The 24,238-nt window shown below is 34.8% G+C and overlaps 2 protein-coding genes, 1 non-coding gene and 1 pseudogene across 3 annotated transcripts; 2 read left to right on the top strand and 2 right to left on the bottom strand.

Moving 5' to 3' along the window:
- Positions 1–1,694: 1,694 nt before the first annotated feature.
- LOC120158775 lies at positions 1,695–8,208 on the top strand (annotated as a pseudogene).
- A 2,304-nt stretch (positions 8,209–10,512) lies between these two features.
- TRNAG-GCC lies at positions 10,513–10,583 on the bottom strand. Its single transcript has one exon. It is a non-coding gene; the product is annotated as a tRNA-Gly (tRNA).
- A 2,737-nt stretch (positions 10,584–13,320) lies between these two features.
- LOC120158538 lies at positions 13,321–13,898 on the bottom strand. The gene has a single exon (XM_039169357.1). The coding sequence runs from the start codon at positions 13,680–13,682 to the stop codon at positions 13,512–13,514; it is 171 nt and encodes a 56-aa protein (XP_039025288.1). The 5' UTR covers positions 13,683–13,898; the 3' UTR covers positions 13,321–13,511.
- A 3,330-nt stretch (positions 13,899–17,228) lies between these two features.
- Positions 17,229–19,938, top strand: LOC120158707 (BAG family molecular chaperone regulator 7-like). Its single transcript, XM_039169496.1, has 3 exons — positions 17,229–18,129; positions 18,581–18,871; positions 19,606–19,938. Exons 1-3 carry the CDS (start codon positions 17,434–17,436, stop codon positions 19,816–19,818), a joined length of 1,200 nt encoding a protein of 399 aa, XP_039025427.1. The 5' UTR covers positions 17,229–17,433; the 3' UTR covers positions 19,819–19,938.
- Positions 19,939–24,238: the final 4,300 nt, after the last annotated feature.

Raw genomic sequence — 24,238 nt, 5'->3', positions numbered from 1 at the left:
CTTACCTGTAGCGGCTTTGGTAAAAATTATATATTTTTATTTGGGGATGCTTTTTGCGAAGCTTAGGGGACAAGCTCAAACCTGGATGCAAGACGGTCATGTCTATCACCCTAGATTAGTTGCAGATCTACAAAAAATTGATACATCAAATGGAATGTCTGTAACAAGCTTCTCTAGAAGACACGAAATATTTCGTGTCATAGAGTTGCCGCGACCTCTTCAAGGGATTGAAGCTGTGTCGTTAAGAGTAAATCTACGGGACAGAACGTGTGACTGCGGGTTTTTTCAAGCTTTGAAGTATCCATGCTCTCATGTGATAGTAGCTTGCTCGTATATACGTCAAGACTATAACTGTTTTGTGGATCCCGTATACCTACTATATGAAGTTTTTAAGGTATACGAATTTGAGTTCCCCCATAGGTAATAACAAAGACCCTGATGAGGTTCAGGATTGGCTTCCGATTGTACCAAATCCAACTTTATTGAGGGAGCGTGGTCGTCCAAAATCTAATCGAATTCATTGTGATATGGATATTCGAGAAAGATCTAGACAAGATAGAAGATGTGGGTATTGTAGAAACCCAGGACACACTAGAAAAACATGTCCACTTCTGCTGTCATCAAGTAACAATTGATGAAGAACTGATGTAGTTGTTTATCAAATAAGAATTCTTGTACTTTAATTTGCATTTACTTCAAGTTAATGTCATTCGATAACCGCTGATGAAGATTAAAAAATGATACAAGAATATAAGATTGGACGTTGGCGTTATATGTGATTATAATAAAAGGGGTAATAAGTGATAAACTGAAGAAAGTTATCGAACATAATTATTAAATTTTATCAAACTAATAACAATTTGGTATTTGAATATAATTTTAAATACAACAAACTTACAATAAGTATTAAATGGTAAATGATAAACAAATTACAATAACTAATATTAAATAGTAATAAACAAAATTAACCAAAATACATTAACAAAAAGTCCAACAAATTTAACAAAATGAATTAAAATAAATCCAACCAAATTAATGAAATAAAGTAAGTATTAAATGATAAATAAAAAAATTACAATAAAAAAGTCCAATAAACAACTAAATACAAATATAATAAAAAACAAAATCTATCGATGCCTGCGACGCGAATGTGTTCCGCAGGGCTGTTGGCTATCGGTCTCGAGGAGAATTTCTTCGTATCACTGGTTATGACTCCTCGCTGTCATCATCATTACCATAATTTTCGTTATCGTCGTCGTCGTCGTGAGCAGCTACATTAGGTTGATGAGGAACTGATGACGATGAAGCACCTCCATAGAATAAGGACCTTGGAGGTGTATGACTGACTATCCCACCGGCTTGTGAAAACTGAGAAAACTCATAAAACCCAAACATCACTGAGTGTGAAAACTGTATAGCAGGTGTCTGTGCTACGGCCATGGGTGATGAGGCTGAACCCGCCAAAATGTGGGCATATGAACCCCAAGTCATATATACAAACATAAACCCATAATATCCTCTAGGAGGGGTCATAAAACTCTGTGACGGCGGCGGCGGCGGGGTCATAAAACCAGGTGATGGTGGCAACGGTGGCATCGGGTAAAGGAATGGCGATAGCGACATCACATATGGCTGCGATATGTAAGTCGCTGTAGACGGTGGCTGTTGTCAAGGTCTTGCTGGTGCAACTGAGGATGGACCGGAAGCACCTACTCTCCCTCTATGAGTCGGGGGACGATGGTGCTGTGTCGGTGAACGTCACTAAAAGGTCCACCCTCGTGCATCCTCAGAAAGCAGAAACAGTTTCCCATTAATATTGAACCACTCATAATAACCATCAGCAACCATCAAGAGGTCAGTAAAAATGGGCTCTTTATGGGGAATGCATCGATGTCGATTCTTCTGCAACACGGCCCACTCATGATGCCTCACCAGCCAATCTGTATCGGTCTTGCCGTGTCTATTTGTGCTATGCAACTCCTCCATATTGCGAGGTGCTTCCGGAATTGGTTTGAAAATAAACAAATTGTTGGAGCACGCGACCAGTAGAGTGCTACTCGACGATCGCATAACAAATCAAAGGGCCCATCGGCATCCAAACATCTGATGGGCCCCTCAACTCAAGTGGGATCACCATCCTCACATCATCATTAAAATATGACACCCATTCAAACTAAAACAAATATATATAACTTTTATCAAAATAATAATCTAATTATATAACTATAATCTAAAATTGATTTTTAAACATTAAAATGCATACTTGTGTGACAGCCTTCTGATCGATTAGCACCCTAATTTTTTTTAAATCATCATGTAGCTCCTGATGATTTTTCCTATCAGTAGACCACTTATTCAAGGAAAAAAATTATTATACACTCTATAAAATGATTAATATACGAAATCAGTTTTATAATTACCTCAATAGTAGCGGAAATACAAATGGGTTCTTGACAACTGAACATAAAAAGGGCAATCGATACCATGCCCAAGACTGGCAGCAGGAGACATCCGCCGATAGCATTTTTCCTGTAGTCAGTGGTTCGACACATCCCCCTGTACAGGAAAGCCAAAACTGTCGAGCCCCAACTGAGTGATCCAACCAGATAAAAGTCACCAAGATATCGCAACCACATACAGTGAACTTGGTTGCGCGATTTGTCCAGCATCAACAACCCTCCTATCAGCTGCAGTATGCATGCCCGTGCATACATTTTAACTTCATCATCAGAGGCGTCCTCGCTCAACTCCCAAAAATTGGCATCTAACCAATTTAACGGTATCCGACCACCGTTAAAATTTTCCGGGACACATCCTAGATACTCCCGACACAAAGCAGTCCATGAACCGTGCTCCATCCCCGATATCATATCTCCATCCACCGAAAGCCCCAGGTGCATAGAAACATTCTCAAGTGTAATAGTGCATTCTCCGCACAGAAGATGGAATATGTGGGTCTCTGGCCTCCACCGCTCCACTAAGGCAGCAATAAGGTATGGTTTTATCTTACAGTGACCCTCATATCTACCTATGTGACCAAATCCAGCCTCTACTAAATACGACAAGACACGACTAGGTATCACTAACTTAAGGTTCCTAATAAAAGGATCTAATACACGGTCCCTCTCCTAAAATTAAATAATTACAAAAATTATTTTTTAAACTAATAATCATTCATTAAATAAATAAATAAATTGTAACTAATAATTTAAATTAAATTAAAACGTTAAATGTTACCGTATCAGCAAAATGTCACGATATATGATTTCCATCCAAGCGAAGTAGACCACCTTCCATTTTATATCTGTAAAAAAAATTAATTAAATAAAATATTAAAAAATTTAAACACTTAAATAAATTAAAAATAAAATATTAAATATAATAAAAAATACCTTAAATAGTTATAAGAGAATATAAGAGTATTTAAGAGAAGTTGAGAGGATTTGGTGTGATGAAAGTGATTGAGAATAGGGGTATTTATAGGGAGGGGGTGGGGGTATGAACGGCCGGGATAGGTGGGTAATTAAACCTAAGGTGCGCCACAGGGGGCGCGCCTTTATGACGCGTGTCAGATTTAAAGGTAAATGCGCGCCGTAGGACCGCACTTTACACACGTGTATCCCAACTCAGTATAAAGCGCGCTTCAGGGAGCGCGCTTCAGGGAGCGCGTTTACCCACGTGGCGCCAGATCAACGTAAAGCGTGTTGTAGGGGTGCGCCTTACTGAAAAAGGTGTTAGATTGAAAAAAATAATCTGAAAGATGCATGCTAAGAAAATATATAGGGTATAGATAATTTTTCGAGAAAAACGTCGTCTTGTGGACATTATGATAATTAATAGTCGTTCTACTTGTTGTAACAATCTTGCCCAAATGTTGGGTTTTAAGAAGTACATGTTTCTTAAGTATCGTTCCAAATAATAGTTCAATCCTCTATTTCACCATCAGTTTTATAGGATTCAGTTCTACGGTGATGGATGGATAGATGGGTGGCGGGCGAGAGTTGCGGGTCCTATGTGTGGGTTGACAAAACAGAGAAAGAATATACTGTAGTATATGCGAATATGTGTGTCGGGGATATGCTTTTCCCACATTTTCTATTCTTTAATCGCCTATTCACGGATTTATCATTCCTTTATGTTTCTCCTTGGTTATATTGTGTTGTTTGACCAAGATGTCCTTTCCCCCACCATTTGCATTTTGCCTCAACACACTCAGGTACGTTTGTTTTTCAGAGGTAAAAGATTTGTAGTATGCGAATCACATCTGTAGGTATCTACAGTAGAAGTTTGCAGAAGAGGTGGATCAAAAGTCTGCAGTCTGCAAGAAGAAGACTGTTTGTTTTTTAACGTCTGCAGACTGCTAAAATAAACTGAAATATAAATAAACTGATTTTTTAAATTATACTCAAATAACCATTTTTGCTATTAATTTTTTAAAAATTATAAAATGTCATTAAATTTAATGAATTATTACAAAATAGTCACTATAATGTTGTAATAAATTATAAAAGTTTGATAATATAATAATTATTTTATAGTATTTAGATACATTTATTAATGATTTTATAATCTTTTAATAAATTTAATAAGTATTTTATAATTTTTTAAACTTTATTGACAAAAATGATCATTTGTATATAACTAAACTATATCTAATATACTTTATTTGAAAAATATATATTAAATAAATATTATACGAATTTTATTATTATAAATTATTACATCTACGGACTATTAGATTTTGGTTTTAATATTATATATCATTTTAAAAATTATTATTAAATCAATCGATAATGAAATCAATTTGATTTTAATTCAATCTGTTTGTTTCGGTTTAAGTAATTGTTAAAAAAATTATATTTTAATTCTCAATTATTATTGATTCACAAATATATCAATACTCGATTTTATAATATAATTTAAATCATCTTAATTTATTCGAGTGGTACAATCTGATTCTAGTAACATCAAAAAATATATATATAATATATACTCCATATAATATACATCAATTAATATTTTTCTATTTAGAAAAAAATATATTATTTATTTTTTATTTATTTATTCTGTATAAAGGGACTTTCGTACTTTACCAGAATTAAATGATAAGAATCAGATTTTTCAATAGTGTGAATATTATTTTATTAAAACATTTATTTTGCCTTTTAATGCTAATAATTGTATGTCCCCATGATTTTTTAAGTTTTTATATAAAAAAAAGTTTACTAAGTTTAATTGTATAATATTTTTTACTAAGCTTAATTTATTTTTTCAAATAAATTATATTAGATATCGTTGAGTTATATACAAATGATCATTTTCGTCAATAAAGTCTGAAAAATTATAAAATACTTATTAAATTTATTAAAAGATTATAAAATTATTAATAAATTTATCTAAATACTATAAAATAATTATTATATTATCGAACTTTTATAATTTATTACAACATTATAGTGACTATTTTGTAATAATTCATTAAATTTAATGACATTTTATAATTTTTAAAAAATTAATAGCAAAAATAGTTCTTTGAAGATGTTAGAAGAGCTTTGAAGATATAAGTCCACGTTTGCACCAAGAAGAGGACGCGCAGACGTTAGAAGATTTTCTATCTTTTAAAAAATAAACGGTATGCGAAACTCAATATCTACACGTGATCTACACGACGCAGACATAAAAACTTTTAAGACCTTAAACAATGAAAACAAATACTACCTCAATTTCGGAACTCATAAAATACAAGTGAAGTCTCCAGCCATTACATTTTAGGGATGTGGTTTTGACCTGACAATTAAATAAATATTGCTTTCCCTCTACGGCTGGGCAATTAAGTCAGTTCCATGATAAAAATTAGGAGTTCCCTTTGAGCGAAATAGTAACGGTAAATTGAGACTCCTCCCGCTGGCTCTGGGATGCTTAAATTCGAGAAACCGGTTTTCCTTCCTTAACCAGCGAAAAACCAGAGAGCAGCGGAGAAAACAAGAGAGTTCCACAGCCAAAACTAGCCTAATTTCGTTAGCAAAGAGATTTATCAAAGCCAGTGGTAATAATAATCTTCTTCTTTGCTCTGCTTCTGTTAATGTCTCTGTTTCGTTCAAGTTCTACTTCTTTTTTCCTTTTTCGATTTGGTGTCGTCTCTGAAATATGTTGCTTTTTTCTTTCATTCATATTTATTATGAATCTCTGTGGATTTTGGGTGCAATTTCTCCCAACTTCCATCTTTGAAAGAATAAAATTGAGGCCTTTTCTGAACAGAGGATCGGGGTATTTTTTTTCAAGTAGAATTCGCTTGATTAGAGTTTTTGACAAGAATTTTACCGAGTATTTACCACTTATTTCAATTTTTTAGGAGCTTGATGTTATTTTCTGTTGGGTTTTCTTTATTCTTTAGAGAGCAATTTTGGGTCTAACTTTTTTTTATGGGAAACCCCCACCCCCATCATATTGGCACTTTGCATTGAATTTGAAGAATTTAATGCAATATTTTCGTGCGAGGATGTCAAACTCTCTTTGTTTGATTTATAGTATCTGTCATGATCTAGAATTTTATCGGCTGTTTGTTCTGTTTTATTAAGTTATTTTGTTGATTGCTTATTGGTTTTATACTTGTCCGGCTCGCTATTTTTGGCCTATCAGAGGAGAATTTGCAGTGAAATCAAAGTAGATGGGTTCACCATCTGAGAGAAGTTATAGGGTCGATTTTTGGAATACATCAAGGGAGCTAATCTTTCCTATAAAACCCATCAAGCAATTGTCTTGATTGTAACATTTTTGGCTTATGCTAGCTATCATGCAACAAGGAAAACCTCCAGCATTGTCAAGAGTGCACTTGATCCTCAATCATCTGTTGTAGGCTTGAAGCTCCCATACCTTAGCTCAAGCCAAAGACTTTCGTGGGTTCTAGGAGATGGTTGGTCCCCGTTTAACGGATCCGATGGGACCGCCTTGCTCGGTCAGCTCGATGTGGCTTTTCTCGCTGTATCTGCCTTTGGGATGTACTTCTCTGGTCACTTGGGTGATAGAGTGAATTTAAGGATGTTTTTGATGGTGGAAATGGTTGGAACCGGCTTGCTTACTACACTTTTTGGTGCTGGATATTGGGCTAACATCCATAGTTTTTACTACTACCTGATAGTACAAATGGTTGCTGGTCTATTTCAATTAACAGGGTGGCCTTCGGTTGTTGCAGTAGTTGGTAACTGGTGTGGGAAGAAAAAGAGAGGCATAGTCATGGGCATATGGAATTCTCACACATCTATTGGGAACATTATTGGTTCTTTGATTGATTCAATAGTATTGAGCTATAGATGGGGTTGGTCCTTTGTTGTGCCGGGTTTGATTATCGCTTTCATGGGCGTCGTGGTTTCGCTTTTGCTGCCAGTTAGTCCTGAATCAGTTGAAGCTGATAGAGAAGAAGACGAAGATGATGAAGTTGATTCCCCTAAAAAAACGGAGAGGGAGTAACAGAGCCTCTATTAGGCTCAGATACTGAGATCAAGGAAACTGCAGTGCGGTTCATGGAGGCCTGGAGAATTCCTGGGGTTGCCCCTTTTGCTTTATGCCTCTTCTTTGCCAAATTGGTTGCTTACACATTTCTCTACTGGCTTCCATGCTACAGTAGCCATACAGAGATCGAGGGAAAATATTTATCCGACGAGACTGCAGGAAACTTGTCGACGTTTTTTCATGTTGGAGGTGTTCTTGGAGGAATCTTAGCCGGACACATATCTGATTGCCTTGACGGCAGAGCCATAACCGCAGCGACTTTTATGTATTTTGCTATCCCTGCTCTTTATTTCTATCGTAGCTACGGACACATTTCCATGGCAGTGAACGTAGCTCTTATAACAACTGCTGTCTCAGCCGACCTGGGAACGCACAGTTCATTGAAGAAGAATTTCAAGGCATTGGCAACCGTGACGGCGATCATCGATGGAACGGTTCCGTTGGTGCTGCAATTGGACCATTGTTAACTGGTTACATCTCCGCCAACAGCTGGAGCGCTGTTTTTACGATGCTCATGGGAGCAGCCCTTGTTGCAGGGCTGCTGTTGACTAGGCTTGTAGTGGCCAAGGTAGCTGCAAGGATTTCAGAGCCGAGGTCAGAAGGAAGATCCCAATCAAGATGTCAAGATCCAGAGCTGAATGTATGATTTACTTTTAGGAGCCATGGAAAACAACATTTGTATAAAAGTGTGATTTTCAATCTTTCTTCACCTCTGATTATAAAGATGAATAGGGAACACGGGGTTGGGGTTGGGGATTTTGTTTTGTAGCCTTCTCCATGATGTTAATTAGTTATTACCATGGAGTTCTTAGTTAATTCTCCTTTTTGTCATCAAAGTTGAGAAAAGGAAAATAGACCACTACCACTGTTCTCAAATTATTTGTAATCGGCAACATTGTTTGAATAATATTTTTTTTATTACTTGTTGCACTTTTTCAAAACATGTATTTTCTGATTATGAGTCAAATAAAATAATAACAATATATATAAATTTCATCTTCAATTATTCCATAAATGTATGAATTAAGCTACCTTAACAGTCAAATAAATTAGCTGATCCTTATCCCTATACGTAATGGGGTAACGCCAGGTAGGATAGTAGGCTGCCCCCAACGTTAGGATCGAGTCTCACGGAGGGCATTTCATAATTCGGAGGTCTCCTACGGAAGCTGCTCTCAATCTGACGTTGGGGGCAGCCTACTATCCTACCTCCCCTTACCCCATTACATATGGGAATAAAGGTCAGCTAATTATTTAACAGTTAAAGAAATGATCTTTATAAATAATGAAAAAAATATTATTAAGATAAAAATATCTTTATAATCAGGTGTATTTTTTTTCTTTCTCAAGCAACAGCTTTACACACTAAAAGAACTTGAAAGAAGGAAGACCAACGGTAGGAGTTGGTCCTTACACTGGTAAAACCAAAACAGTAGTCAAACTATGCACCAAGTTGCAGTGAAGAAGAAGAATCAAACACAAACAGGATTTAAGAAAACGATGTGTTGAGTATGTTGGTTTGGTTTAGTATTGTTTCAGAAACGGCAACTTCGGAGGTTGTTTCCAGATTGCCCCATCGATGCATGAATGTGTACCAAATACAGGGATCAAATGAGTGACGTAAAGCGGTAGAAATTTGGTCCACACCAATGGGTCATGTCCTCAGCAAGTTGGCATGCAACATGATTCAAAACAGCCACATAACTTATCGTTATTTTACTTGTCCACGATTTTAAATCTGTAAAACTAAAAAATTTTGCATTGCATAATTTGATATTCTCCTTATATACTATCTTGGGTTAATTACATGAATGGTCACTCTAGTTTGAAATGTGTTCATTAATTTTGAAAAATTACGTTTTGATCACTTATGTTATCGATTTATTAAATTTTGATCATTTACGTTATCAATTGTTACATTTTAGTCATTAAGCAGCTGACGAGTCACATTAGTAAAAATGATTAATTTTTAATTTGATCCCTGAACTTTAGATAGGATATTAATTTAACTTTAAATTTTTGATAAAATATCAAATTAACCCCTAAATTCGACTAAAGTCTCCTGCCACCAACCGCCACTCACCACTGTTGGTCACCGCCGACCACCTTTATCGATGATAGTTAATCCTAGTTTAGATGATCTTAAAAGAAGATTACACATGGTTTGCTTATACCAGTCAACTACTACGCTCCCCTTTAGGGCTGGTATTGCAATGGCATCAGCTACTGCTGCATTCCTTTCATGCAATTAGCCTAAATACAAAAATTTCGAAAAGAAACCATTCAATTACCAACTTCTTTCCGCCATAGTTTCTTCAAGTCTGGATCACCAAGAATGGTCAAAACTATGAGAGCACCATGAACGGGTGTGTTGCTGTACATGGGTCTTGCAAGCTGCTGCAGTTGACTTTTTACAGCTACTTGTTTTTCATCTTCACAAACGACACTGGAGTTGCTATTGCAGAGTTGGTATACAAGGCAAAGCGTTGTGGATTCGTTGACAATGATAAGGGAATTACCTGAGGCAACCTACTCTCTTCCAATGCTACTGCTAGAAGATGATGATGCCAAGGAAAGAGACTATAGAATAAAGTTTTATGGGAAATGATGTGCTTTAGGGGAAATGCAGCAGTCTTATAAAGCGTGTGACATTAAATACTTGTGCAGGATTCGAAGCTAACATTGACTTATCTAATTATTATAAAAATATCAGTAAATATTATAACATATGAATCTTAATATATATTTGTAATGTTTTCTTCCTACGACCAACTCCGTTTTGGTTATATTAATTCGTGGGAACTTAGTTTTTTGTTAATAACTTAAAAAAGCACTAATACTAATGTTTCTGCTTCTTCTTCATCTGTTTTTTTCTTCTTCCTGTGTTGGTCTGAAAAAAAAAGCCATCGCTAGCACGAATAATCTCAGCATTGCTTGACAAAAAGATCATGAGCACTGCTGCTTTATAAACGATTGTGAAATTTAAAATAAGTAAAAGACAACTGCATCAGCCGGGAATCAGACCCGGGTCTGTACCGTGGCAGGGTACTATTCTACCACTAAACCACTGGTGCTTCCGTTGTAATCTTCGTTTATCTTTAACTAAACATTATAAATGTACATAAGTTATCAAAAAATGACCAAAATATCTGTACCTGGACATTAGGTAGCCTAACTTCTTTGTTTAGTAATTAATAAGGCTTTTGCTAGCTCATCCATTCCCGTTTGTTCTGAAAATTAGAACAAGAAAAGAATCAATCCATAGACAAAAATAAATAATTTCAACTCTTTGTTATTGTAAAAAGAATGTGTAAAACTTGCACTTGCAACACTTAAGTTTTCGTTTCTGCTTTGTACATAGGAGATTCTTCACATCAGCCTTAAACATTTTTAAAAATATATAAAAAGAATGGAAAAAAGAGTACGTCAATGGCTATACACCTGCATACATATTTTAACAGTCCTAGACTTTGTTCGAATTCAAGGGTTTAATTGATTTTTTTATCTAAAATTTAGGGTCAAATTAGTATTTTATCTAAAGTTCAGGAGTCATATTAAACATTAACAATTTTTTACGAACATGCCATGTCATCAAACTAACAAAAGTTAACGGTTCACTGGTCAAAATATAACAATCGATAATATAAGTGACCAAATTTAATAAATCGATAACATAAGTAATCGAAAATGTAATTTTTCAAAATTGATGACAAATAAACAAAATTGAAATGAAAGTGACCATTCGAATAATTAACCCTATTATTTTTAATCAAAGTGATAATATATAAAAACAATTTATTAATTTATCGAGATTATATATTTCTATCGCATAACATATAGATGGTCATGTAAATTATATCTTTTTGAAAAAGTGTGTTTGATATAATTCAAAAGATGCAATTGACAGAATATATCTGTCTTATGCAACATCTTAGTCAATAAATGTTTAAGAAATTCATAATTTACATGAAAGACACACTTAATCAATTATATCATTTTAAAATTTAAAATTTAATTTTTAAAAAACAAAGGAAATGAAACACGTCTTCCCACTCAAATGTAGGGTAAAGCAGGCTGTGGAGGTGTTCTTCGAAAATTCAGCAGGGGATGTTAGGGCTATCTTTTTCTGATCCAGTTTCGGATTGGGGGTCCGATTTCGCTGAGCTATTCAACCTAGGCTTTCAATATCAAATAAATTCCTTTATCGAGCAAAAGGATGTAAACCCTCATCCTCCCCCCTATAAATCCCCCACTACGAAAAAATATGTTAAAAACAAATAAAATTCTTGATTCTTTCATTCAGTAAGAAAAGAAATTGCGATCAAAATTTATAAAGTTCAGTCTGGTAGGTTTAGATCTTATATTTTTTAGTATAATATTTTGCGTAATTAATTTGTTATTTAATTATTTTAATAGTATTTAGTTATTATGCTTTTAGGGAGTAAATATATAACATTTCGATTAATATTTAATTTTAATTATTTTATTTTTGCAAAGTTTTTTTCATACTTGTTCTAGTATACATTTTTTTATACGTTAATATAACTATTATATTTTTTTATGTTAATATTTTGTTTAATTCATGTATTTCCAGCCTTGTATGGTAGTTTATATACATACTCTTAGTATTGGTGTGAGGACTGAGATAATAATGGTTTAAGGAGGTATAAGAAATATTTTCAACAATATTCACATAACTACTAATATCAACCATTTCATTACAAACAGATTAGGAGTAGGACCAAAATTTTATTTGACATACAGAAGAGAGATTCCAGTGGTTATAGAATTGCCCCATGGATGATGGTTCGGCTTCATGGCAGAATGAATATACACAAATTGAAAAACATCAAAGATGGACAACAGGACATTGTATATAATAGAAGCAATACGACCCATCACCTATCCGTAACTCATGACACTAGCTGGAAGAAAGCTTCAGCAACACTTGATCTCTGCGCGTTCAACGACACTACTCGGTAATGTAAATGCTTCCCTAAAACATATGACCTCTACAATTTGTATGAAGCTTGACCTTTCTATAAGAGAACATAAGAATAGGAACATCAAAAAGGCCTCCCACAACACTCCAAACCAAGGAACAATTACAAACAATAATTCAAGCAATCCACTTAAATCTAAAAATTTGCAAAACAAAACTCAAACCCCAGTATTAACCACCGAGCATTTAGGTGCACCGACCACATACCGTTAACATCAATAAAGTTAAGAATGTAAGATTCTTCCTTCAATTAAAGAAAGGCCTGAAAAAGAAACCAATCTCTGAAACTTCTAATAAAAATACCATGTCAAAGTGGTAAACCTAGCTGGCAGCTGCATGCATTGCAGAAAGTGTCCACATCTTACACTCAATACTATTAATCATTCAAAACCCAATTCAAAAGTACAACAAAATAGTGTATTCTGCAAAATAGTTATCGAGTAGGCCAACTCAAATTTCATATTCAAACACAAGATAGCTCTATATTACAACATAATGAACTCTGCAAAATAGTTATCGAGTAGGCCAACTCAAATCCCATATTAAAACTCAAGACATACAACAAAATAGTGAATTCTGCAAAGCCTGAAGCAAAATTAATGGAAAATTTTGATTTCTCAAGATATGAAAAGAACAAACGCACGATTGAATAAGGGCAGGATTCAGGTTTAAAAAAAATCATCGCAGTCGCATTCATTCCCTCAGCAATGAAAAACCCAAAAACACGATATAAGATGTCCAAAAAGAAGGAGAAAACTGTAACGCTTTCAAGAAAAATAGCAATATACAACAAGTTTAGGCATCTCCAATTGAATGAAAAGAACTAATTGAACATTATGCAACAATTTTGTCACCAAGTTATCTTGTAATCCCTTGTACAAAATTCCAATATCGCATTTGATCTGAAAAAATAATTCCTTTTTCTTTCCCATATTAAGAAGAGAAAAATAAAATTGAACCTGTTGACTCTAAGGGTTTCAGAAAACAGGATCGTATAGAGCTAATCGTCGTCCCTGTTCTTGGGCTTGCGGTACTTCTCTTCGACGTGCTTGGCCATGAAGAGTGCGGTATCCGCCAGCTTCTTGATGTTGGGAACATTGTAATTTTGGGCAACGTAAATCCCGCAAGCTGTTCCTACGATGAACGAAAAACTGCTTCTTATTATGCCCATGATTCGCTTCAATTGCAGTAAATCTGGGATCGAGAAGGATCGGGTTTTAGGATCAGAAATTTTTGGAGTAGAATGTTGGGATTGACTTTTTTGGGGGTTAGGGTTTTGCTAAAGATTGAACCAAAAAGTTGCGCGATGCATCCGGAAGATCCGAATTTTGATGGGAAGGTATAGGAGAGCAAACTTGTTATTTATCGTGAAACACAATTATAATCCCTTTTATATTTTATTCATTGGTTTATATATGAATCAATAATTGAATTAATTGAATTTGACGATTACAATTAATTTTTTTTAATTAAAAATATTTTATTTTATTTATCTTAAAATTTTATTCATTCTCTCAGTTTTTTTTAAGAAGTAACTAATTTATTCAAAATAAAAAATATCTCAAATTACAATAAATATTTACATTCGTAATCTAAATTAAGTTCATAATTAAAAAAAAATTATAATCATGGAAATAAAACTATCAACTTAAGATCACATAAGGACCATATAAGGAAATATTAAAAATCTAACCAAGAAACTCAAACAAAGATAAATACAAACAGATCTGATCGCATCATAAATAAACTACAGAAAGGGATCAAGCTATTGAAAGACCGCCGACAAACAATAAATCATACTCAAGCGACGTGAAAAGCTATCCAAAAACACAAATTGGGTATCCACACCCAATCAGAGGGTCCAATGATCAGTCGTGTCGATGTCAAATCAATCTTTAAAAAGAATAAATGAAAAAACGATCAAATAACCGAAAAATATGTCAAAAAGCATAAGAAAATATGTTATAGAGATGGATGAAAATGTATCATACCAACATACTTTTTGAAAAAAAAATAGAGATACAATATAAAGAAAAGAAAAAGATAATAAAGAATACCGACGGTCGGTAATCAATATTAAAATTAATGTCGCCATCGATCAACAAAAACTAAAGAAAAGAGATGAACGACCCACCAATAAGTCTTAGTTTTTTTTAACTTATCAAATAATCTAAAAATATTATTTTTAAGATTTAACTATATCAACGGATTAGAATTTTTAAATTTAAAGATAAATTATTTTTTCATAAATTTTTTAGTTTCTTACCCTTTTTACTTTTATAATTTTATATTTTAAAGAGTTTTTAGTAAACAAATATTTTTGATCATTATTTGTTTGAAAAATAAAAAATATTTCAATAATTATAAAATTACATTTTTATAATTTTAATTTTTGTATATTTCATTACATTTGTAGTATTTAAGAAAAATATCATTTTAACTCGTTAAGTGATTTTAGTTAGGATTGAACGGTTTGTAGTATTTCTTTACATCTGTAGTATTTAAGAAAAAAAAGTGACATAATAATATCAAATTAAGAAAATATTTAATTAAGAAAATGTCTTAATTTTAACCGTTCAATTAAAGAAAAATATCATTTTCACAATGTATTACATTTGTAGTATTTAAGAAAAATATCAAATTAATCTATTACCGTTAATTGTAATAATTAAGCAGTGTAATCACTACATTTAATTAATTAAACCGTTATGATTGAACGATTTTGTTTAATCGAATCATTAAAAAAATTAACGGTTACAATTACTGTTAATGAATTTTAATAAATGGTTAACCATTTGTGGTTAACCGATAATAAATTATAATTAATTAATTAATTATATTTTTTAGAGAATATAATTAGAAATAAAATCAAAATGGTTCTTCCTATTTTTTTTGTTATCGTGTTTATCTTTTATAGGATCGCAGTAAATCAAACATAGATGAAATAAATACATGATTTTAAATTGCAAAATATAAATATACACATAATATTTTAAATTGAAAAAATAATATACCTCATAATATATATATTTTTAAAAAATAAAATGCATTTATAAACAACTAAGATTCTTACAAATAAATATCTATCTATAATCGTAAACTTTATGAAAATTTAAAAATTATGTTATGTTTGAGAAAAATTGTATTAGGTTAACCGTAAGTTAATATATAACTGAACCGTTAATAACGGTTAACCGCCGTTATTAACAAAATTTAAAAATTGCTAGCGGATAATTATTATTAGCGGTTCGATTATGTTAACAAAATTTAATAACCGTTATAACGGTTAACTTGCCGTTCAGATTAAATAGTACGATTAACAGCGTCCCTAATTTAGTGGTGAAAGAGAATAACCTTAAGAGGATTTGATGTTTGAGTAGCTTTATCTCCATGAAGTGTGTACACTCACTAGTCACTATTTTCTCTAACACTGGTGATATGGCATTTTTTGGTACTCGATGGTTGAGGCTATTGAAAGACCCTCATCATCCAACTCACAGTGCTTTTCTTGAGTTCACGTATTTGCTCATACGCTACGCTAACTTTCTTTACTGATAAGGTTGCAATATCCAATATTTGGTATAAAACAAATTATGAATTTACTGAAGCTGTTGGAATTTGGAAACTAAAAACATGGTGCGTTGTTGTTTGCAAGGATGTTGTTTATGTTATATTTTCACTATTTGCAGGCTGTGAGTGCCACTGCAAGGATTATTGCCAATAGATGTACACACACACACATGTCGGTTGATACATCAGCACCTTCGGAGTTAATTTTACTTACAATGGTTTAAGTGCGTTGTTGTTTTCTTTTAACTTGTATTGGATTGCATATCACAGTGCATGTTGCCAAAACCCAGATTTGTTCTAACAAACTGATGATTTAAATACACAAATCTTTTGTGCCGTTTTACTGTAGGATAACCAAGTAATTAGCTACCAGCACTTACAGTAGTATACCCGAGATTCTCTCATTTGACGATCTCGAGCGAAAGTTCTCAAAATATTCATTTTTTTTGGAATGCTTTCCGGAACTAGTTGAGTTTAACTAGATTTGTGTTCAGAATGGTGAAGCAAATTTGGTGTGAAATTTACTAGTCATTGGACTCCGGCGATAAGGGCCAACGGTGGATAGAACGTCGATCGATATGCTGGCCGAAATCTGAATTAGTTCAGGTTGAAGAGAAAAAATGGAAAGAGAAGGGAATGAAGGGGAATAAATGAAAGAGCAGAAATGAAAAAAAGAAGAGAGGAACATTAACTTTTTCATTTATTATATCAAAATAATGTAGTCTCTGTCTAAATTTGATTTTATGTAGGAATTCAAGTTATTTCTTTTTGGTGGCTAATTATTTAATGATATATAATCAAAATAGGAATAAATTGAAAGTTGAGTGAATAAATTTGTATATTTTAATAATTAAAATAAAAATGAAAAGATAATTAAGTAACAAATAATATAATTTACCTTCAAATCAAAGCTAAATCATCGTTGCAGGGAATCCACGTCACGTGGGGTCAGCCCTCATACTGAACCCACATGCCCGTCCTGGTTTTACAATCAACTTGTAATCGCACTATCAGATTCTCATGCCCCCGTAATTCTTCACCATCCCGTGCCTATTTCCGTCCATTTACCCTACCTCCAGTATGCGGCGCGAAACCGTGTTTACACTTTTCCTTGTTCTTATCCAATGACCAGCCTTCTACTCTCCTCATTCTCTTCCCGAATATACCCTCTCCTTCAACCTCTTTTGATATAGCCCTCCTCGTTCTCTACATAGATTTGTCCTTATTCTCTTTCCCATTCCATAAAGATGACCGTCAAACCATTTTTCTTTCCAACCAAAACCCTAACTCGCTCCTCTTTTAATTACTGGCACTGACTCACTGAGTTCAAAATTCCATCTCCTCCAGCAACCATGAGCCGATTCAGGATCACTGACATCTTCGACCCGTACTCCCCATCACTCTTTGTTAAAGAAACATCCGTTTTCGCTCCCAAGCCCTTAGCTTTTCCCTCATTTTTCGAAGAAGAACATGAACTTAGCTCCGCCCTCGACCTACTCAGTCCTTTCCCTTCTTTCAGCCCCTTCGAAATCTACGACAGCGTCACTGATCTGGTCCTGGTCGAGCAAACGCCGTCGTTTCGATCGTACAAGAGGATACAACGCCAAGCCGAGCCTGAGTTTTCTGTTCAAACCTTGTGCGACCGAGTCAGCGTGCTGGAGTCCAAGTTTGACCGTCTCGTTAAGGCGAAGATCGGCGGCGGAGACAGGAAATACACGTGGTCTGCGGAGATCAAGGGGCCGGTTGAGAGGAAGTACAAATGGGTAGCGGAGATCAAGGATGGGAAGAAAAATGAAGAGGTGAAAGAGAAGAAGTATAAATGGACGGCTGAGTTTGAAGGAAAGGGAATTGATGGGCCGATCTCCAGGAAGTACGCGTTCACAGCATCCACAGCATCCACTGGTGGCGATGCAATTGAATCAAGCAAACCGGAGAAGAAGGAAAAGGGCGAGAAGAAGCATAAGAAAAAGGACAAGAAAGGAGAGAATGCCCCGCTTGTAGTGGAGATCGAAGAGCCGTCTGATCACGGCGCTGTCGTTTTAAGACAGGTTTGATGTATTTAACATTTTGTGTCGTTGGATTAGATGAATTTAGTTCGTTTCGTTTCGTTCGAGTAGTGTGACTATGAGTTTGTGTTCTCTCCACTGTTTAAATCCTTTTCAGCAGATCTTGAAAACTACATTTTATTTTATTTTATTAGCTTGTTGACTAATAATAGTTGTCACCTTTGTTTATATATTTTAGATATTTTCTTTGTATATTTTTTTTTACGTATAATCTGTTTGTCCCAAACATAAAATTCTGCCTCCGTCGTCCCCTGGCTTTGATGATCCACCAATAGGATCGAACCTATTTTTCAAGGAAGTATGTTAGGTCTAAAATCTTAATCAATTATGATTTGCAGTGTGTTCATTGTAAGCTTCAAATGTATATTGTTTCGAGTATGCTGTGAGGTGTTTCATTTGTACTCAGTCTTGGACTTTACTGTTTTGATGCTAGGCTTTTGCCAAAAGAGCTGGAGTTATAAGAAGTAACAGGGGAAAGAAGAAGGAATTGTCTCCACAAGATGCTGCTTTGGTGATCCAAGTAACATTCAGAGCTTACCTGATTCGCAGATCACAGGCTCTTCGTGCTCTACGGGAACTAGCAGTTGCCAAGACTAAGCTGAAAGAGATCAGAGCATATTTTAATAACTTCTCCTACCGTCGTCGAGTAGCCCAAGATGCGGAAGAACGCCAAAGGTTCTCTGAGAAGATCATTGTTCTGCTCCTTACTGTTGATGCCATTGAGGTACATTATCTCTCATTTTTGGACTTCTCCATTTTAATCTATGAATTACTTTGTCAAACTTAACATATTTTGATAGTCGACCATTGAATGTGTCCAATGAGGGCAAATTTAAAGTATATATAACTTCTGTAAAAGAAGAGTATATATAACTTTGCGAATACGCAGCTAATGACAACCTATAATCTGATTCAAGATTTTTGGTTCGTGTAATTGGCTTATGTTTCTCTTTATTCTCATTAGTGATGCTTATGACTTATGTCAGTCGTTACAAGTTACAGGTACCCTTAAAAGATGGTGATATATGATGATATAAAGAAACAGTCGATGCACTTAATGATGTTGAACTCTTAACTTTTTACTGAACAGTCTTCATGTATGAAATCATTATAATTACCTATATGAATGCAAACTGAGCCAAAAATCTGTTGCATTTAGTTATTAATCAGTGTTATGATCATTAATGTGTCAATAATAAGCGATCTTAACGATGTAATCTATCAAGGCTGAAATTATCATCATCATCTCTTCGTTTTCCTTCTTCGACATAGAAGTATGTAAAAAGCCTAAGGGTTTTCATTGGAGATGGTGATTGTATCGGATATCATGTCTCATGTTACTATGATTTTGGATTGTCATCTATTCTGTTTTAAGTTATACAACTTGGCAATCAACTTGAGCGCAATTGGAAAGTGTTTAACCAATTTGCATTGGTTGTGCTGTGTTGTATTATGTAGGGAGCTGATCTAATGGTGCGTGCTTCTAAGAAGTCAATGGTAGATGAACTGGAAGCTATGCTTGATGTGGTGGATCCTCAGCCAAAGGGGAGATCACTTTCGATGAGGAGGACATTTGACATGCCAGATAGTGTCATCCAGAGGGAAATCGCCAAGGGCGTGGCAGAGGTGGTTCAAATGTTTGAAAGTGAAGAGAATGCTACCACTGATTGAGACATGCTTGTAAAAAAGTTGTAATATGGAGAATCACCCATCTTTATGGATGCTTTGCCTGTTGGATGTGTGAAGGATGCAGTTTAATTTATGATGTGTGGACTTGAAATTTCTGTTTTACCGCTCTTCTCTTCTGTAGCACTTGCGTCTGTTCTGTTTGAACGTATTCAGACTTATTTGTTCTGTGTTTTGAAGATGATGGTACTCATTTTAAGCTAGAGCTTAGTTCTCGTTTTCTCCGTATTGGTGATGCACCAGCTTTCTTGTTATGGGGTATTTTGAGTGCCTAAATTTAAGATTACTTTGATGGAAGCTTACAGTTGTACTGGTACTAGGGGTGCACAAAAAATCCGAATATCCGAATATCCGAAAAAAATATCCGAAACCGGTTTTGGGAAAAACCGGTTTTTTTTTAACCGGATCGGATTTTTTTAAATCGGTTATTTTAACCGGTTTGGAGAAAAAAACCCAGACCGATTTTTTAACCGGATAAAAAACCGGTTTGAAAAAAATTGGTTTTTATCCGAAAAAAAAAAACCGGTCTGGGTTTAAAAAACTAGTCGTTAATATAGCCGTTTGTGACCGTTTTTGACCGTTTTTTTCTTTAAAAAATTACTATTTTACCATCCTAAACATGTATAAATAGGTTGGGGATGTATTTGGTTGATTACAACTTTCTCAAATCTTATTACACAACACTTAAACATCTCTCAAATCTTAGTTTTGTAATTTTTTATTCATCATGAGTAACACTGCTGAATCTTCCGTCGGGGGAAACCTTGAAGTCGTGAGAGTGATCGAACACACTCGAAACAAAGATATTTGGGATCACTACGATTTATGTGAGATGTCAAATGGCTCGAGGAGGGCGCGTTGTAAACTTTGTCTAAAGTTTCTTGCATCGGAAGGAAACACAACGTTGAAGAACCATTTGACAAAATCATGCAAGGCACTTCGCTCAAGATCGGATCCTAGTCAATCGAATCTTACACCGCAAGGTGATGTTTTTGTTTACGACAACGAAAAATTACGAGAAGCGTTTACAAAGTTCGTGATTACAAAAGCATTGCCGTTCGACCACTTTGATGATGAAGATTTCACGACAACAATTCAACAACTAATGCAACCACGTTATACTCAAGTAAGTCGTACTACCCTTAGAAGAGATGCTATAAAAATGTGGCGTACGGCGAGGGAAAAAATGATTTTAGGATTCCAAGAACACCGTTATGGTGTGTCGCTTACATGTGACGTTTGGAGTTCCCCTCATAATACCGGAAATTCTTTTTTAGCCGTTACGTCACATTGGTTAGATCAAGATAATTGGCAAATGATGAAAAGAACAATCACGTTTGAATTATTCGGTGAGCCGCATACCGGTGCTAATTTATTTACATTTTTAAAACGGGTAATTTGTCTTTATAAATTAGAAAATAAAGTTTTTTCTATATCCTTTGATAATGCATCGAATAATACAAACGCGGTTCCAAGATTGAAAATATTACTTTCACCGATTTTAGACGGTGCGTTTTTTCATACCCGTTGCGTTGCACACATAATTAATTTATCCGTGCAAGCCGGTTTGGAGGTTATTGAGCCAATTAGATTAGAATTTAAAACAATGATAAAATCGATTCTTTGTAACAACAACAAAAGACTAAATGATTATAAACGATTTTGTAAGTCTGTTAATAAAAAAGCTTTGGGTCCTAATTTGGATTGTCCAACTCGTTGGAACTCAACTTGGATGATGATGCATACTGCCTTAAGGCAAAGGGAAACATTGCAAACATTTCACGATCGGCTTTTCGAGAGGGGTCATGTCCCAGACATTTATCCGGATTCGAGTTGGGAAACTATAGCCAAAATAACCGATTTGCTTGAGGTTTTTAAAAATGCAACAACTTTTTTATCCGGTGTTTATTACCCTACTAGCCCGTTGGTTCTTAATCAAATATTTTTGTTGGCTACCCGACTAAATGACTTTGAATTTGAAACCGAAGTTTTTCAAGAAATTGGCTTTGCAATTAAGGAAAAACTTTTAAAATATTTTAAGGAGATTCCCCCCATTTTTACTTGTGCCGCCGCTTTAAACCCAACGTTAAATGTTGGTGGGGTTGAAACACTAATTGAAGAAATTGCGTTTGCTTTTAATCTAACCGATGATGAACCCAACTTTGTCCAAAACCAAATAAATTATTTTAACAAATGTTTTCGAGACATGTTTGCAATTTATTTAACTAAATACGGATCAAGTAGTGTAATACACGATCAAATGAGAATGAATGCGGAATCATCTAGTAGACGTCCAAGTAACATAAATTTGAATCTTTTTAACACTCTTGTAAATTCCCAATCCAAACGATCACGTACTACCACCCCAAGTAGCGAGTTGGGAAATTACATGTCATGCGATTTTCTATCAAAAATGACATTTGAAGAGTTTGAAAGTTTGGATATTTTGGCTTGGTGGAAAGAAAAGGAAGCACAATTTCCGATCCTAGCCGCCATGGCCCGTGATTTACTAACCGTCCAAGCTTCTACGGTAGCTTCGGAATCCGCTTTTTCTGTTAGTGGCAGGGTTATATCACAACGGAGATCAAGACTAAGTCCCGAGTCGGTGGAAGTATGCATTTGTTTAAAGGATTATTTGGATGGAGCGGCTCGTAAGCAACATATCACCACCCTAGAAGATGCAATTGATGCCGATTTGGAAGCAAACTTACACATTGAAGAAGTCGAACTTGGAATATCCCCTCCAAACGAAGAAGGCGAAGATGATGAAGAAGAGATGGCAATGTAGTTTATTTTATAACTTTATTTCAATTATCGTAAACTTTGTTTCAATTATCGAACTTGAAGTTTTTAAGTATTTGAATTTATCGAACTTGGAAGTTTTTAAGTATTTGAATTTATCAAACTTGGAAGTATTTAAGTATTTCAATTATGTTGAGTTAATTAAGTATTTCAATTAAGTATTTGAATTTATCGAACTTGAGGTTTGATGCTTTCTCTTTGATTCTCTCTTGATTCTAGTTGCTTGATGTTTATTGTCTTTGATCAATGACTTCTAAGCTTGCTTAAATACACCTTGAATCACTTCTGAACGTTAGTGATAATTAATGAAGATAATATAGCCGTTTAAGTGTGAAAACATTTAATAAAAATGCTTAGAGCGTGGGGGAATCGGTACCCTCTCATAGGGAATCGGTTCCCTAAGTGTAAAATTCAAATATTTCGACCGTTGAATAGGGGGGAATCGGTACCCCTATGGGGGAATCGGTTCCCTCCGAGCATTCTGGAAATCTCGGAGCCAAACCATTCAGTGAGGAATCGGTACCCCCTTGGGGGGGAATCGGTTCCCTATGAGCAATCTGGAATATTAAAATCGGTTTTTTTATAACCGGTTTTTTAAAAAAACCGGTTTTTTTAAAACCGAAACCGGTTACACCGGTTAGGATATCCGGCCCTCCAAACCGGTTAGAAACCGAACCGGTTATTTTATAAACCGGTTTTTTTTCTATGGGAAAAAACCGGATCGGATAAAAACCGATCCGGATCGGATAAAAACCGATCCGGATCGGATTGAAATCCGATCTATGTGCAACCCTAACTGGTACACATTTAAAGAAGTTTTGAGGCACAGAAAAGAGTTGGAAGACTAGTGAATGTGATGTCGCGCCTGACTGATTACTGTTAAAGAAGATGAAGTAGCATATTGAAGTGCAATTCATCTTGGTTTTGGTTACAAGTTAAAATGACACTGGACCAGAAAGTTAGAAAAAGAAACACAATTACACAAAAAGGTGAAGTTTTGAAAGCAATTTTTAGGATCATTGCTCCTACATCGGAAAGTTCCCTGGAAGCAGAAGTAGCCCAGACCTCATGCCCCATTGTCTAACTTGATTTGGTTAAATGAGGTGAAAAACTTAATACTACAGGTCAATATTGTCATCTCCTGTCGACGAAATGTGCAAGTCTTCGTATAATGTCGAGTCTCCTTTGAGTGTTTTTTTAAAGAAAAAAACTCTGTCAATCTCGTCTTTTTATTCCGACGGCGTTGGGAAGTCGTGTGCAGCGTACGGGCAGCTTGCAAACAGAGTATGGGTCGAGACATAATGAACGGGCAATCGAGACAGTCAAACAGCAAGGATGAGCGGGCAGAAATTCTATATGTCCGGAATTTTTTTAATCTATTGACTTGAGATGAAATTGCTCAAATTTAAAATATCTAGAAAGAATGATACTTTCATTTACTATTAAGACCACTCGATGAATTTGATAAATTTTTCATACATACCAAATATTTTTTAGCTACCACACATAATTTAAGTACCTATTTATCATAAAGACACCTAATAATTGACATGTAGATAAATTTTTAAACATGAGCTTTTACGACAACACTAATATTAAGGTG

Source organism: Hibiscus syriacus, unplaced genomic scaffold (assembly GCF_006381635.1).
Source record: "Hibiscus syriacus cultivar Baekdansim isolate YM2019G1 unplaced genomic scaffold, ASM638163v2 tig00111330_pilon, whole genome shotgun sequence".
NCBI lineage: Eukaryota > Viridiplantae > Streptophyta > Magnoliopsida > Malvales > Malvaceae > Hibiscus > Hibiscus syriacus.
Note: the sequence above shows the minus strand (reverse complement) of the source record. Positions and strands in the feature narration are given on the sequence as shown.

Coding starts and splice junctions, on each gene's coding strand:
- LOC120158538 (XM_039169357.1), bottom strand. CDS start 13,682: ATGGGCATAATAAGAAGCAGTTTTTCGTTCATCGTAGGAACAGCTTGC.
- LOC120158707 (XM_039169496.1), top strand. CDS start 17,434: ATGAGCCGATTCAGGATCACTGACATCTTCGACCCGTACTCCCCATCA. Junction 18,130..18,580: donor GCGCTGTCGTTTTAAGACAG/GTTTGATGTATT, acceptor TTTTGATGCTAG/GCTTTTGCCAAAAGAGCTGG. Junction 18,872..19,605: donor TTACTGTTGATGCCATTGAG/GTACATTATCTC, acceptor TGTATTATGTAG/GGAGCTGATCTAATGGTGCG.